The 17922-nt window shown below is 36.1% G+C and overlaps 1 protein-coding gene across 1 annotated transcript; it reads left to right on the top strand.

Annotated features, from left to right (window-relative positions):
• The first annotated feature begins 423 nt into the window (after positions 1-423).
• On the top strand, positions 424-17277 carry si:dkey-93h22.7 (Fc receptor-like protein 5). The gene is made up of 11 exons (XM_056468362.1): positions 424-547; positions 627-653; positions 1543-1854; positions 3285-3572; positions 4284-4556; positions 12373-12669; positions 13219-13320; positions 13411-13435; positions 13520-13592; positions 14821-14880; positions 16878-17277. The coding sequence occupies exons 1-11, from the start codon at positions 520-522 to the stop codon at positions 16932-16934; spliced, it is 1542 nt and encodes a 513-aa protein (XP_056324337.1). The 5' UTR covers positions 424-519; the 3' UTR covers positions 16935-17277.
• Positions 17278-17922: the final 645 nt, after the last annotated feature.

Raw genomic sequence — 17922 nt, 5'->3', positions numbered from 1 at the left:
ATAAACCAACCAATCAATCAATAAACCAATAAATAAACCAACCAATCAATCAATGAACAAATAAATAAAGCAACCACGCAAACAATGAACAAATAAACAAACCAATCAATCAATCAATCAATAAACCAATCAATTAATAAACCAATAAATAAATAAAGCAACCAACAAATCAATAAAATTACATTTAAATAACCTAAATATAATAAACAACTTAAATTTAATACAAATTTTAATTAAATTAAAAACTAAATTAAATGTAAATATAAAAGAGTCTTTGGCACAGAATGAGAGCTGTTGTTGTGGCTCATCAGCATTCGTCCATTAGTATTGATAATATTAATGAGTGTATACTGGTCATCTGTGCTATCAGTACTCAACACATGCAGTGTTCAGGGTGGACCCGTCAGCTCTGCTCAACTGCTTTCCTTTTCTGCATGTTAATCTGCAGTCAAATACGCTATTAATAATAAAAGTTCTTCCTCTGCTGTTTGGATATTGTGCTCTTCCTCATTTGCAGTGATGACATCAATGCATCTGATCCTCATAGGTAAAGGGAATGTCTGATGAATCTTACTTGTCTTTTATATTTAGCTCTTTTCTTACTGGTGTGCATCTTTTTTCACCAGGTCTTTCTGTTCTGCATGCCAGGACGGGTAAGTAGCTTTAGTTTCCATGTTTATTCTGGCATTTATATGGTTAGAGTTCATGTTCTTTTCTTTTCAGATATTTGGTATTTTCAAGCATCCAAATAATAACAGTGTAACACAGCCTCAGCTTTACAAGGTGTCCTCTTTATTTAAATCCTGTATTTAAACAGACACTAATATGAGTGTAACAGTTTTATGTCTAAAAATGTGTATGCATTAAATAAAAATGCATATTTACATTGAGAATTTCTTGGCATTTTGAAACACTCTACTAAAGATCAAGATCCCACGATGAAATTAAAAAGCATAATGATTTTACTGCCCATTTATTTCTGCTGCTGAGCTGCATTATAGGATCTCCATCTTTCTTCCAACAACTTTTAACCTCTAAAAGTAAAAGCGTTCTGGGCATGTGCAATAGTGTGCAGTGCTATAATGTCTGTGTTGGTGTTGTATATTACGCTACAGAAACCTTTTGAGCACATTTTCTGCTATTCTACACACTTATTTCTCTAGATATTATTTCTAATACATTACATTATTATTTGAACCCACTGATCTGTCAATAAAATGCACTATGTTAAACTGTAGAGTTGAATATCCAACATTAAAAGTAGGACAGAGCACAGATCAACATCCCATAATGCAATTCACCACCGCAAATACACATAGAAATATCACGAAATACAGAAACTGTTCCTTAACGGATATTTGATAGAGTGTAGGATCAAAATGAATACTGTGAAAATCAATGGCTGCTTTTCCCAGCATTCTTCAGTACATCTTGTTTAATGTTAAACAGAAGAAAAAACAACAAGTGAAGGATGAAGAAAAGATGACAGAATTGTAATTTGGGGTGAACTGACCCTTTAATACTCTGATTGATCTGTTTCAGGAGGAATGAATGAACACAGGCTTGATAAACCAGTGCTGAATGGTCCATCCATCGCATTAAAAGACTCAATTGAGTATTTCTACTGTGAGATTCCTGGACAACCGGACACAGTGAGGGTCCATTATGAGCTCTACGCTGAGACAAACCCAGATAAGATTATTTCATATCACACCTCACTGACTGGAGAAAGAGCCAATTTACTTTTATTCGTAAGAGAGCATCACGACGGTCGACTGATCTGCAAGGCCAGCGCACACAATAACACAGACATCCAGAGCTCCTACAGTGACGCCTGGGACCTCAGAGTCATTAGTGAGTGACAAACAGATTAACACTATTAAAAGGAGACCTGTTCTGCCCCTTTTTAATGCATCGCTGCTGTATCTAAAGTGTGTGTGTGTGTGTGTGTGTGTGTGTGTGCGTGTGTGTGTGTGTGTGTGTGTGTGTGTGTGTGTGTGTGTGTGTGTGAGAGAGAGTTTGAGCTGAGAATAGCACACGGATAATGTTCTCTAACTCTCTGAAACTGACCCTGTCAGGCTTTGATCCTAATTTTTGGCGTTTTGGTGACTGTCGCTTTAAATGCAAATGAGATTGTGCTCTTTATAGAAGAGGGCGGAGCTACAATTGCCTCTGTATCACTATTGCAATGGATTAACAACAGTAGGCAGCGTCACTGTGTCAGAATACATCAGTCTATGGATACTCCTCTGTTCATGTGCGCTTCATCTAAAACTCCATAATCCTTTAATCTATGCTGACATTATCTTCAAATAGCCTGTAAAATTGAGTTGGTTTATCTTAATTAATGACAACGAACAAAAGAAACCTTCCACCACTGAAGGACAGAGAAAGTAAAGGTTCTGGAAATAAACATTTCTTAAAAGCCTGTTGATTTGATACTCATGCTCATTTCTCCTTGAAAATATGCAGGAATAATCAAGCATAATTTCCTCATTCCAATAGGTATTTATATTGAAATATTAATCAAAACTCTTATTGCACTAGGCAACTTGATTTTCCCTACATTTATTTTTCAAAGAGAAATCATCATAAGTATTAAATCTGATTATCAGGATTTTGAGCAATGATTATTTCCTAACCTTTACTTTCTCTGACCTTCAGCGGTGAAAGGTTTCTCTCATTCATCTTTGTATTGCATTGCAGTATAGAATTTAAAATGACAGAGCTTTCAACTTAAAAATATTGGGTCAGACTTTATTTTGATGGTCCGTTTGTTGAATTTAAGTTACACTGCATCTACATGCCAGCTAATTCTCATTAGATTATAAGCAGATTGTTTGGTTAGGGTTAGTGTAAGTTGACATGTACTTGCAAAGTCTCTTATAGTCAGCTAAACGTCTGTTGAGTATCAGCAGATATTAAGCAGACAGTCTACTAATAGACAAATGGACCATCAAAATAAAGTCTTACCAAATATTGAGACATTATTGCAGAAATAGAGTGACAACTGATGTTTAGAGAGGGGTCTGGATGCAGTGCAATCTGAGCTGCATGCAATGCTTTTTAATAGGCTCACCAACCATAACCGTCACAGTGACATCACTCGCTCCCTTGCATTGTGTCGCTGAGAGATGCAGTCTCAGCTTGCATCATGAAGGCTGCATCCAGATACTACTGGATATTTATGCTATGTCATCATATTATGTAAATAGATTGCTTTGGTGTTGTCAATGTTTAGGCGTTATACATATCCGTATTTACACATATTGCCTGTTTTGCAGCACCAGTGGAAGGACTGGGAATCGTTTCAGATCCTTCCGATCTGAATGTGTGGGAAGGACAAAGTTTGACCCTCCAGTGCAGAAATGCCCGAGGAACATACGTCTCTTATGATTGGTTCTTGAACGAAATGCCAGTTCAGATGTGGTACGACAGGAATAATGACACACTGATCATACACAGACTGTCTGCTCAACATACAGGCGATTATACGTGTGTGGCATCAAACCAGTTCAACGACACAATCACCTACAACTCCAGTAGTGAAGCTGTGACTGTAAATGTTAAAGGTTTGTATAGTAATAACACACCTCTTCTAACTTACACTGCATTCATTTGATCAAAAATACAGCATAATTTGGGATACATCATAATTTCGAAGTGAATTTATGATATGTGTCTGTTAAATGCTTGATTCTGATTGGCTGCTGGTCAATCTCAGTTGTTTGGTTATTGTCAGATAAAGCAGTGTTTCCCAACCCTGTTCCTGAAGGCACACCAACAGTCCACATTTTCAACCTCTCCCTAATCAAACACACCTGATTCAACTCATCAGAACATCAGAAGAGACTCCAACACCTGAAGTTAATGGGTCAGATAAGGGAGACATCCAAAATATGTACTGTTGGTGTGCCTCCAGGAACAGGGTTGGGAAACACTGCGATAAAGGCACAGCTAAAGTAGTTCCGGCAGGTTTAGAGCGCATTACAGCTCCATATCACTCCGCTAATGATTTTTCACAGCGACAACAGTCAGAAATCACATCAGAACACAACAGAGGGCTTTGGAAGTGATGTGGAGGACACTAGTGCTACACACAGGAGATGTTTACACACACCTAATAAACACTTTCTAAAATTTCAACAGTCATCAATAATTCCTTACATATTATAAACTGTAATTATTCAGCAGAATTACTCCAGTTTTTCAGTGTAACATGTTCCAATATGCCGATTTAATGATGAAGAAACATAATAAAAGCATTCATTTTGTTTTTCTAGAATATTTGTCAAAGCCTGAGATCCTGCTTGACATTGTGAAGATTGAGGATGGTAATTATAAAGCCACGATCACGTGTCGTGCTGATAAAGGAACTCCGCAAAACACCTTTACATTACTGAACCACACGGACATCATCACCACTGTAACAACCCATAACACCAGCGCCGTCTTCAGTGTGCCCATCCAGATGAACATCGATATGGGACGCATGAAATGCAATGCTAGTAATGAGGGAAACTGGGTGATGAGTGAACCCACCAGATTATTTGTAGGTATGTCGCTCAATCATCAAACTAACCCAAATAAAAAAACAGATGTTTATAATGATCCTGATAAAGATGCATTAAGCAATGTTTAAAACATGGCTTCCCTAAACACACTTGCAGCCAGTCAGCATTAAGGGGTGAGTTGGCTGCAAGTGTGTTTGGGGAATAAAATTATATTGCTTAATGCATCTATATTGGGAAAATTATGAAAACAATTATAGAATATATTTTATATTCATATATTTTATATATATGTTCTTTTAGTCATTTAGTCAGAGTGCAAATTATGGTGGCTTGAAAAGCCAGCATACTGTTATCTATCTTAAACTTCTTCTTCTTCTTCTTCTTCTGAGACTAATTTCTAAGTGTATCTCCTCCTAGGCCTTTCAAGCTACATACTTCAAACTTTCGTCAAACCTTCGAACTGGTCTGACTCGGGTTGCTATATCTTTTCTAACTGATCCGACCTTGGGTTTTCCGAAAAACGACCCAGAAAAATCCCAAAAGTCCCATTGACTTAACATTGGGTCAAACTTTGTGAGCTCATAACTCTGCATCAGACTGTCCTACAGACTTCTAACTGGACTCATTTAACTCAGTCTAGCCAGCAGCCAATAACTGATGACTTTTTAACTTACTAGCCACTCCCTAGCAACCACTTACAGCACCCTAGCCACTGTCCCATAGACTTCCATTGTAAAAGACTCCCATTTACTTAACATTGGATCAACCTTTGTGAGCTCATAACTCTGCATCAGACTGTCCTACAGACTAGAGTCTGGCCTCATTCAACTCAGTCTAGCCAGCAGCCAATCACTGATTACCTTTAAACTTACTAGCCACTCCCTAGCAACCAATTTCAGCACCCTAGCAACTGTCCCAGAGACTGTGACTAGCTATTCTAACACACGCTAACAGTTTTAACATCCTACTGACATGCTAATCTTGCTAGAAAGGTGCTAGCAACACGATAGTGACATGCTAGTCATGCTAGTAACATGCTAATTTATGCTAGAATCATGCTAACAACATGCTAATTCCTGCTAGAAACAAGCTGATTCATGCTAGAATCATGCTAGTAACATGCTAGTTACATGCTAATTAATGCTAGAATCATGCTAGTTACATGCTAATTCATGCTAGAAACATGCTAATTCATGCTAGAATCATGCTAACAACATGCTAATTCATGCTAGAAACATGCTAGTAACATGCTAATTCATGCTAGAAACATGCTAGTAACATGCTAGTAACATGCTAATTCATGCTAGAAACATGCTAGTAACATGCTAATTCATGCTAGAATCATGCTAGTAACATGCTAATCCATGCTAGAATCATGCTAGTAACATGCTAATCCATGCTAGAGTCATGCTAGTAACATGCTAATTCATGCTAGAATCATGCTAGTAACATGCTAATTCATGCTAGAATCATGCTAGTAACATGCTAATTCATGCTAGAATCATGCTAGTAACATGCTAATTCATGCTAGAATCATGCTAGTAACATGCTAATTCATGCTAGAAACATGCTAGTAACATGCTAATTCATGCTAAATCATGCTAGTAACATGCTAATTCATGCTAGAATCATGCTAATAACATGCTAATTCATGCTAGAAACATGCTAGTAACATGCTTATTCATGCTAGAATCATGCTAATAACATGCTAATTCATGCTAGAAACATGCTAGTAACATGCTAATTCATGCTAGAATCATGCTAGTTACATGCTAATCCATGCTAGAATCATGCTAGTAACATGCTAATTCATGCTAGAATCATGCTAGTAACATGCTAGAATCATGCTAATAACATGCTAATTTATGCTAGAATCATGCTAGTAACATGCTAGATCATGCTAGAATCATGTTAGTAACATGCTAATTCATGCTAGAATCATGCTAGTAACATGCTAATTCATGCTAGAAACATGCTAGTAACATGCTAATTCATGCTAGAAACATGCTAGTAACATGCTTATTCATGCTAGAATCATGCTAATAACATGCTAATTCATGCTAGAAACATGCTAGTAACATGCTAATTCATGCTAGAATCATGCTAGTTACATGCTAATCCATGCTAGAATCATGCTAGTAACATGCTAATTCATGCTAGAATCATGCTAGTAACATGCTAGAATCATGCTAATAACATGCTAATTCATGCTAGAATCATGCTAGAAACATGCTAATTCATGCTAGAATCATGCTAGTAACATGCTAATTCATGCTAGAATCATGCTAGTAACATGCTAATCCATGCTAGAATCATGCTAGTAACATGCTAATCCATGCTAGAATCATACTAGTAACATGCTAATTCATGCTAGAATCATGCTAATAACATGCTAATTCATGCTAGAATCATGCTAATAACATGCTAATTCATGCTAGAAACATGCTAATTCATGCTAGAATCATGCTAATAACATGCTAAATCATGCTAGAAACATGCTAGTAACATGCTAATTCATGCTAGAAACATGCTAGTAACATGCTAATTCATGCTAGAATCATGCTAGTAACATGCTAATTCATGCTAGAAACATGCTAGTAACATGCTAACTCATGCTAGAAACATGCTAGTAACATGCTAATTCATGCTAGAATCATGCTAATTCATGCTAGAAACATGCTAGTAACATGCTAATTCATGCTAGAATCATGCTAGTTACATGCTAATTTATGTTAGAATCATGCTAGTTACTTGCTAATTCATGCTAGTAACATGCTAATTCAGACTCTGCTTTTCAAGCCACCATAAAGTTTGTCCTCAAACTTTAATATCTAGTTATTCTTCTTCTTCTTCTTCTTCTTCTTCTTCTTCTTCTTCTTATTCTTCTGAGACTAATTTCTAAGTGTATCTCCTCCTAGGCCTTTCAAGCTACATACTTCAAACTTTCGTCAAACCTTCGAACTGGTCTGACTCGGGTTGCTATATCTTTTCTAACTGATCCGACCTTGGGTTTTCCGAAAAACGACCCAGAAAAATCCCAAAAGTCCCATTGACTTAACATTGGGTCAAACTTTGTGAGCTCATAACTCTGCATCAGACTGTCCTACAGACTTCTAACTGGACTCATTTAACTCAGTCTAGCCAGCAGCCAATAACTGATGACTTTTTAACTTACTAGCCACTCCCTAGCAACCACTTACAGCACCCTAGCAACTGTCCCATAGACTTCCATTGTAAAAGACTCCCATTTACTTAACATTGGATCAACCTTTGTGAGCTCATAACTCTGCATCAGACTGTCCTACAGACTAGAGTCTGGCCTCATTCAACTCAGTCTAGCCAGCAGCCAATCACTGATTACCTTTAAACTTACTAGCCACTCCCTAGCAACCAATTTCAGCACCCTAGCAACTGTCCCAGAGACTGTGACTAGCTATTCTAACACACGCTAACAGTTTAAACTTCCTACTGACATGCTAATCTTGCTAGAAAGGTGCTAGCAACACGATAGTGACATGCTAGTCATGCTAGTAACATGCTAATTCATGCTAGAATCATGCTAACAACATGCTAATTCATGCTAGAAACAAGCTGATTCATGCTAGAATCATGCTAGTAACATGCTAGTTACATGCTAATTAATGCTAGAATCATGCTAGTTACATGCTAATTCATGCTAGAAACATGCTAGTAACATGCTAGTTCATGCTAGAATCATGCTAGTAACATGCTAATCCATGCTAGAATCATGCTAGTAACATGCTAATTCATGCTAGAATCATGCTAGTAACATGCTAATTCATGCTAGAATCATGCTAATAACATGCTAATTCATGCTAGAATCATGCTAGTAACATGCTAATTCATGCTAGAAACATGCTAGTAACATGCTAATTCATGCTAGAATCATGCTAGTAACATGCTAGATCATGCTAGAAACATGCTAGTAACATGCTAATTCATGCTAGAATCATGCTAGTAACATGCTAATTCATGCTAGAATCATGCTAGTAACATGCTAATTCATGCTAGAAACATGCTAGTAACATGCTAATTCATGCTAGAATCATGCTAGTTACATGCTAATCCATGCTAGAATCATGCTAGTAACATGCTAATTCATGCTAGAATCATGCTAGTAACATGCTAATTCATGCTAGAATCATGCTAATAACATGGTAATTCATGCTAGAATCATGCTAGTAACATGCTAGATCATGCTAGAAACATGCTAGTAACATGCTAATTCATGCTAGAATCATGCTAGTAACATGCTAATTCATGCTAGAATCATGCTAGTAACATGCTAATTCATGCTAGAAACATGCTAGTAACATGCTAATTCATGCTAGAATCATGCTAGTTACATGCTAATCCATGCTAGAATCATGCTAGTAACATGCTAATTCATGCTAGAATCATGCTAGTAACATGCTAATTCATGCTAGAATCATGCTAGTAACATGCTAATTCATGCTAGAATCATGCTAATAACATGCTAATTCATGCTAGAATCATGCTAGTAACATGCTAATTCATGCTAGAATCATGCTATTAACATGCTAATTCATGCTAGAAACATGCTAGTAACATGCTAATTCATGCTAGAATCATGCTAGTAACATGCTAATTCATGCTAGAATCATGCTAATAACATGCTAATTCATGCTAGAAACATGCTAATTCATGCTAGAAGCATGCTAATAACATGTTAAATCATGCTAGAAACATGCTAGTAACATGCTAATTCATGCTAGTAACCTGCTAATTCATGCTAGAATCATGCTAGTAACATGTTAATTCATGCTAGAAACATGCTAGTAACATGCTAACTCATGCTAGAAACATGCTAGTAACATGCTAATTCATGCTAGAATCATGCTAATTCATGCTAGAAACATGCTAATTCATGCTAGAATCATGTTAGTAACATGGTAATTCATGCTAGAATCATGCTAGTAACATGCTAATTCATGCTAGTAACATGCTAATTCATGCTAGAATCATGCTAATAACATGCTAATTCATGCTAATAACATGCTAATTCATGCTAGAAACATGCTAATTCATGCTAGAAACATGCTAGTAACATGCTAATTAATGCTAGAAACATGCTAGTAACATGCTAATTCATGCTAGAATCATGCTAGTAACATGCTAATTCATGCTAAAAACATGCTAGTAACATGCTAATTCATGCTAGAATCATGCTAGTAACATGCTAATTCATGCTAGAATCATGCTAATAACATGCTAATTCATGCTAGAAACATGCTAATTCATGCTAGAATCATGCTAATAACATGCTAAATCATGCTAGAAACATGCTAGTAACATGCTAATTCATGCTAGAAACATGCTAGTAACATGCTAATTCATGCTAAAATCATGCTAGTAACATGCTAATTCATGCTAGAAACATGCTAGTAACATGCTAACTCATGCTAATTCATGCTAGAATCATGCTAATTCATGCTAGAAACATGCTAGTAACATGCTAATTCATGCTAGAATCATGCTAGTTACTTGCTAATTCATGCTAGTAACATGCTAATTCAGACTCGGCTTTTCAAGCCACCATAAAGTTTGTCCTCAAACTTTAATATCTAGTTATACATTGACATTAATGTTAGTTTGTGTAATACATCAATTTGACTCAATGAAGCATGTATTACACAAAATAACCTTACAACATTATGGAAAATGTTGACCTCCTCCGATCATCAATGTATAATTCGCACCCTGGAACTAACCCACATACCTAAATATAAAGATGCATTAAGCAACATTTGACAAATGTTCTTAAAATGGTGGCTCTGTGGGTCAGTTGGTGTTTCTGTGTGGAGTTTGCATGTTCTCCCCGTGTTGGTGTGGGTTTCCTCCGGGTGCTCCGGTTTCCCCCACAGTCCAAACACATGCACTATAGGGGAATTGATTAACTAAATTGGCCGTAGTGTACGAGTGTGGGTGTGAATAAGTGTGTAAGGGTGTTTCCCAGTACTGGGTTGCAGCTGAAAAGGCATCTGCTGCATAAAACATATGCTGGAATAGTTGGCGGTTCATTCCTCTGTGGTGACCGCTGATAAATAAGGAACTAAGCCGAAGGTAAATGAATGAATGAAGGAATGTTTCCCAAAACACACCTAGAGCCAATCAGCATTAATCAGGGTGTATCTAGTCTAGTAATGATAATGGATATATTCGAAAGGGGGCGTGGTCTGTTGTGTTATGGGCGTGTTTGGTTTGATACTTTCAGATATTAACATTTTTTGGTAAAAATCTGTTTTAGATGCTTAGTTCTTTGGTTTTACTCTTCCTCGAGGGATCCTATAGATAACTCTTGATTTTATTCAACATAGAAATTATTACATATGAACTTTTATGCTAGAACAGGCATCTTTTTTAGCATAATCTCCAGTCTTGTTGACATTGATATTTACAGACTGTTCGGTTTGGTTCCAAAGAAGAAACCACCGTTATACAATGACTTGTCTAATAACCCTAACTTTACCCTAATTAACCTAGATAAGCCTTTACTTTAAGCTGTATAGAAGTGTCTTGAAGAATATCTAGTCTAATATTATTTACTGTCATCATGACAAAGAGAAAATAAATCAGTTATTACAGATGAGTTATTAACACTATTATGATTAGAAATGTGTTGAAGATTATGATTAGAGATGTGCGTCACAGTGGTGCAGTGGGTAGCACGTTCACCTCACAGCAAGAAGGTCTCTGGTTCGAGCCTCGGCTGGGTCAGTTGACATTTCTGTGTGGAGTTTGCATGTTCTCCCCGTGTTGGCATGGGTTTCCTCCGGGTGCTCCGGTTTCCCCCACAAGTTCAAACATATGTGGTGTAGGTGAATTGGGTAGGCTAAATTGTCTGTAGTGTGTGTGTGTGAATGAGTGTGTATGGATGTTTCACAGTGATGGGTTGCAGTTGAAAGGGATCCGCTGTATAAAACATATGCTGAATAAATTGGCCAGATTAATAAACAGACTAAGCCGACAAGAAAATGAATGAATGTTTGGTTATTCTTCAACAGGAGAGATAATTCGCACTCTACAACATCAGAAAGGTCCGACCCTTCCTATCTGAACATGCAGCTCAACTCATTGTTCAAGCTCTTGTTCTCTCCAAACTAGATTATTGCAACTCTCTGCTAGCCGGGCTTCCAGCTAATTCTATCAAACCTCTTCAGCTGCTTCAGAACGCAGCAGCACGAGTGGTCTATGATAAACCCAAAAGAGCACATGTCACTCCGCTACTCACCCGTTTGCACTGGCTGCCAGTTGCTGCCCGCATCAAATTCAAAGCTCTGATGTTTGCTTACAAAGTGACCTCTGGCTTTGCTCCTTCGTATCTGCTCTCACTTCTGCAGATATATGTGCCCTCCAGAAACTTGCGTTCTGTGAATGAACGTCGCCTCGTTGTTCCATCCCAAAGAGGGAAGAAATCACTTTCCCGAACTCTCACATTCAATCTGCCCAGTTGGTGGAATGAACTCCCTAACTACATCAGAACAGCCGAGTCACTTGCTGTCTTCAAGAAACGACTAAAAACTCAACTGTTTAGTCTCCACTTTCCTTCCTAATCTGTAACTGCCTCTCTGGCTATACCACTAACTGTACTCTCTCTCTCTCAAAAAAACAACATTACTAATGCTTTGCTTCTTAGACTTTACACACCTGAAACTTGTCTATAGCACTTGTTCACTGCTGCTCTTATAGTTGTGTAAATTGCTTCCTTGTCCTCATTTGTAAGTCGCTTTGGATAAAAGCGTCTGCTAAATGACTAAATGTAAATGTAAATGTAAATAATAATTCTGACCTCGGCTGTATTTGCGGTGTGTTTCAGAGCCTGTAGGTGGCGCTGTGACATTGACACCCTTCACACACAAAAAAGACTTCCAGGTTGTCGGTGTGGGTTTGCTCTGTAAAGTGGAGCGAGGGACGTTTCCGGTGTATCGCTGGTTCCACAACGGCAGCAGACTGACGGGTCGCGGAGTTTTCTATGCCGTGGCCTATTCAGACGAATCCTTCCTCTCGCTGTCTGTGGGTCGAAACAGTGATGGATTTTACCACTGTGATGCTGCGGACAGATTCGACAACAGCAGCAGCATCAGCAGCGCAAAGATGATCATCAGTAAAGAAGGTAAAGAAGACTAAATTAAAGCCAAACTGAACACTTACTGCTTTCTGAAATCATCCAAAAGTATATCTTTTACATAATCTGACGTAAATATATAAATATATATATATATATATATATATATATATATATATATATATATATATATATATATATATATATATATATATATATATATATTGCAATAAAAATATGACAGTAAAATAATGCACTCATCGGTCCTAGTGCACATGGAAAATTAAGATTTAAAAATAGTAAAATTATCCAAATTATTATTTAACATGTTTTGAGCGAGATGCTAATGGTCTAATCCGATTCAATGATCTATGCTAAGCTAAGCTAAAAGATCAGCTGAATGGAAAACCAAAATGGCAAATCACAGCTGTAATATGAGTGTTTATTTAAAAAATGTAAAGCCATAAGACAGAGAATGTTTATAACGTAATATAAAATTAAATGCTTTTTTTCACTTTCAAACTAGTTAATTTAATTTCAGTATTTAATTTTTATTTATATTCAGTCATATTTTATTTGTCTCTGTGTTTATTTCAGAGCTGAATAGAGTCTCTCCTTTGGTTGCGGTCGTCGTTTTCACCTGTTTTGCTGTGCTGATTGTTGCCGTGACGACTTGCTGTGTTTATGGGGTTGTGCTGCGTGAGTTTATCATTGAAAAATAACTAACATTTCTTGTTCATTTTTGATCAGTTTTTGATATTTAACTATACACTTCATTCATGCTCACAGGGAGACGATATTCAAGTAAATACCCGTGAGTTTTATTTGCGTTAATTCATAAATCTGCCATAAAATCAGACTTGCTGAATTAATATCTGATTTCTTTTTTGAATTGAAGACTCACTGAACAACATGGGATAAACATTATTCCTGTTAAAGAGGAGGATGATGAAGAGGATGAAGATTATCTAGTGAGATTGCATTTGTTTCATCAACAAACATAACATACTACAGTAATCTATAGTAAATGAGCCTACCGTTAAATACTTAAATGAATCTGTTGTGGTCATTCTACAGTTGCTATGGAAACCCAAAACTATAGTAATTGATCTGTTGTGGTAGTTAGGGACCGGGCACCGAAGCACTGGGTAGGCCCTATTGGAATTGCTTCGTTTATTATTATTATTATTATTATTATTATTATTATTATTCTTTTTTTGAGAATGAATTGCGATTTTGAGGGTCTAAACATGCTCGAAAACTCACGAAACTTTGCACACGCCCCAGAAGTGGAGACAATGTACGTTTTTATAGGTTTCAAAGTGGGAGTGGCAAACGGCTCGACAGCGCCACCTATGCACAATTAACAGACTGGCCTGAAAATCAAAGAATGACGCACACACACATCCCAAAACCTACAAAAAAGTCTCTTGGAGCGAAATCTCAGACTCAACAGGACGTCGAATATTTTTAACTTCCTCTGCCAAAAAAGTGCCGTTTTTGTCATTTCCAGGCCTTTTTTTGTAGTTGCTATGGTAACACAAAACTACAGTAATTGATCTGTTGTGGTAATTCTATAGTTGCTATTGCAACACAAAACTATTATAATTGATCTTTTGTGGTAATTCTATTGTTGCTATGGTAACAACAACTATAGTAACTGATTTGTTGTGGTAATTCCATTGTTGCTATGGTAACACAACAACTATAGTAACTGATTTGTTGTGGTAATTCCATTGTTGCTATGGTAACACAACAACTATAGTAACTAATCTATTGTGGTAATTCTATAGTTGTAATTGATCTTTTGTGGTAATTCTATTGTTGCTATGGTAACACAACTATAGTAACTGATTTGTTGGGGTAATTCAATTTTTGCTATGGTAACACAACTATTGTAAAGGATCTTTTGTGGTAATTCTATTGTTGCTATGGTAACAATAACTATAGTAACTGATTTGTTGTGGTAATTCTATTGTTGCTATGGTAACACAACTATAGTAATTGCTCTTTTGTGGTAATTCTATTGTTGCTATGGTAACACAACAACTATAGTAATATGAACAAATGAGCCAATACTATAGTTTTCTACAGCTGTAGTGTATATTATACTACAATAAAACACAGTTTACTGTAGTAAAAACTGAAGTGCACTAAACAACAAGCGTTTCTGTGTGTGCTTTTCTTCTGTTTGATCAGATGTTGGAGGGTTATGATGAAGACGTCACCCGCGCTGACAGAATGAGTGATTCTAATGAGGTATAGTTTATTATTTTTAGACCAAATCAAATGATTGATTCTCCATAACAGTTCAATCTCAGTTACCACAAACATGTTTGAAGAATGATGCTTTTGCCTTCACTCCCCTTTCACTACATTATAAAACTTCTGAATGTCCCCTGAACTCTTTAGTAAATGTTGTCTTGTTAATGTTTTATCATTGAGCAAATATTGTGGGACTGTTACTTCAGAATGTTCTACACTCTAAAACAAGATGTATTAAAACATTAGACAAATGAGCAACTGTTATAAAAACTGCATTCCATCATATATGACAAAATACTGTAGTAATACAGTAAATACTGTAGTGCTTTTGAACTATACTATAGTAAACTACTATAGTCAGATCTGTTGCTCATTCTATAGTTGCTATGGGGATGCAACAGCAATAGTAACTGATCTGTTGTGGTAAATCTATAGTTGCTATCGTAACTCAACTACTGTGATTGATTTGTTGTGGTGATTCTGCAGTTCCTATGGTGATATAACAGATTTAGTACTTGATCTGTTAGGGTTATTTTATAGTTGCTATAGTAACTCAACTATAGCAATTGATCTGTTGTGGTAATTCTACAGTTGCTATGGTAACCCAACTACTGTGACTGATCTGTTGTGGTAATTCTATAGTTGCTATAGTAACACAACAACTAAAGTAATTGATCTGTTTTAGTAATTCTATAGTTGCTACGGCAATACAACAGCTTTAGAACTTGATCTGTTGTGGTTATTTTATTGTTGTCATGGTAACTCAACTATAGCAATTGATCTGTTGTGGTTATGCTATAGTTGCTATGGTTATACAACAGCTATAGTTATTGATCTGTTGTCATAATTCTACAGTTTCTATGGTAACTCGGCTATAGTTATTGATCTGTTGTGGTAATTCTATAGTTGCTATGGTAACTCGACTATAGTTATTGATCTGTTGTGGTAATTCTATAGTTGCTATGGTAACTTGACTATAGTAATTGATCTGTTGTGGTAATTTTATAGTTGCTATGGTAACTTGACTATAGTAATTGATCTGTTGTGGTAATTCTATAGTTGCTATAGTAACACAACAACTAAAGTAATTGATCTGTTTTAGTAATTGTATAGTTGCTACGGCAATACAACAGCTTTAGAACTTGATCTGTTGTGGTTATTTTATTGTTGTCATGGTAGCTCAACTATAGCAATTGATCTGTTGTGGTTATGCTATAGTTGCTATGGTAACTCAACTATAGTAATTGATCTGTTGTGGTAATTCTAAAGTTGCTATGGTAACTCGACTATAGTTATTGATCTGTTGTGGTAATTTTATAGTTGCTATGGTAACTCGACTATAGTTATTGATCTGTTGTGGTAATTCTATAGTTCCTATGGTAACTCGACTATAGTAATTGATCTGTTGTGGTAATTCTATAGTTGCTATGGTAACTCGACTATAGTAATTAATCTGTTGTGGTAATTCTATAGTTGCTATGGTAACTTAACTATAGTAATTGATCTGCTGGGGTGATTCTAGCTGTTTTGGTAACTATAGTAATTGATCTGTTGTGGTTATTCTACAGTTGCTATGGGGATACAACAACTATAGTAATTGATCTAGTGATTCTATAGGTACCATAGTAACTTCTACAGTAACATAAACAAATGACCCAATACTATACTTTTCTACAACTATAGGGTGCATTATACTACAAATAAACCACAGTTTGCTGTAGTAAAGAACACTACAGTATTTATTACAGTTCATCAATTCACTATACTCAATACTACAGTATGCTGGAACATTCATTAGAGTTGTAAATAACATAATTTTTATATAGAGTATAATACATTTAACTTTAATATTTATCAAAAACACTATAGTATTTACTCTAAATTACTGAAGTATGTTTTTCATGTGGGATGAATAATCTATCAATAATGTTTTTGTGTTCAGTAATTAACTTTGAACCACTGACGTGTTCATATCTGGCTTGTGTCTGCAGGATGAAGATGAATCTGTAGATGAAACTCTCCAGTATGAAGGCCCTGCTTCTGAATAATTCTCCACACTCTGTTATTAATCAGCTCCACTGGTTGAGTTTGAGACTGAGATCCACTGTTTGTTTCCTCGCAGACGCAAGCATATCTTCACTTATTCATTGCATGTTATTCATTCAGACAAAGCTTTATTCAAAGCGGGACAATAGACAAGCGCTCATGGGTTGACATGACTGTGACCAATCAGAGGAGAGAGCAGCCAACAATGTGTCTACTGTCAGATTTATGTGAAATAACACTGTGTGCGTGTGTGTGTGTGTGTGTGTGTGTGTGACTAGGGTGGGAAAACTACAAATCAGTAATAAATAATTATTTGTTTTGATAAAGCAAACAATGTTGATTTTAATGGCGGCATTAAAGTTTTTGATTAAAATTGGTTGGTTTGTTTGTCATTCTTTATTTGCACAAAAGATGTATGTTGATTTACTTCAATATAATTTTCACGCTGAATACACAGAAAGGTAATTTTGCATTAAATGTTACTTTTTAAAACTAAAATTAATATATTCAAATGATCTTTATCAATGTGGAAAAATACTAAAGTAATTAATAGTAAATACTATATAGTTTATTTGAATCATACTAAATTAAAGCGTATTATACTACACAGTGGTGTATAGTAACAGATCACAAATACTCAGACTGCTGTAATTGAGTAGTTTCTCTCAGACATTGTAATTTACTCAGTAGTTTTATAATTGTGTACTTTTACTTTCACTTGAGTACATGTTACTTTTACTCCTCTACTGTCCTTCAACCTGCAGACACTACTGTATTATTTCCTGTCTATGGGGATTAGAAGAATCAGTCCTGTGATTCCTGTCCAATCAAATCACACATAGAAGGTAAATCACTTCCTAATGATCTTCCTCAAGACATGTGTGATTTATAATTGCAGCAAACTGTCTTGAAGCATTAAAAGTGTCCGAGAAGATGTCCAAAATCTGTACACACAATGACCCAGAGACTGTTTAGATGCATGTCACTGAT

The sequence above is a fragment of the Danio aesculapii genome, chromosome 11 (assembly GCF_903798145.1).
Source record: "Danio aesculapii chromosome 11, fDanAes4.1, whole genome shotgun sequence".
Classification (NCBI taxonomy): Eukaryota; Metazoa; Chordata; class Actinopteri; order Cypriniformes; family Danionidae; genus Danio; species Danio aesculapii.
Note: the sequence above shows the minus strand (reverse complement) of the source record. Positions and strands in the feature narration are given on the sequence as shown.

What these genes read in the sequence shown, in the direction of transcription:
- si:dkey-93h22.7 (XM_056468362.1), top strand. Translation starts at nt 520, where the DNA reads ATGACATCAATGCATCTGATCCTCATAG. An exon ending in ACCCACCAGATTATTTGTAG is followed by an intron (nt 4,557 to 12,372) that starts GTATGTCGCTCA and finishes GGTGTGTTTCAG; the next exon opens with AGCCTGTAGGTGGCGCTGTG. An exon ending in AAGAGGATGAAGATTATCTA is followed by an intron (nt 13,593 to 14,820) that starts GTGAGATTGCAT and finishes CTGTTTGATCAG; the next exon opens with ATGTTGGAGGGTTATGATGA.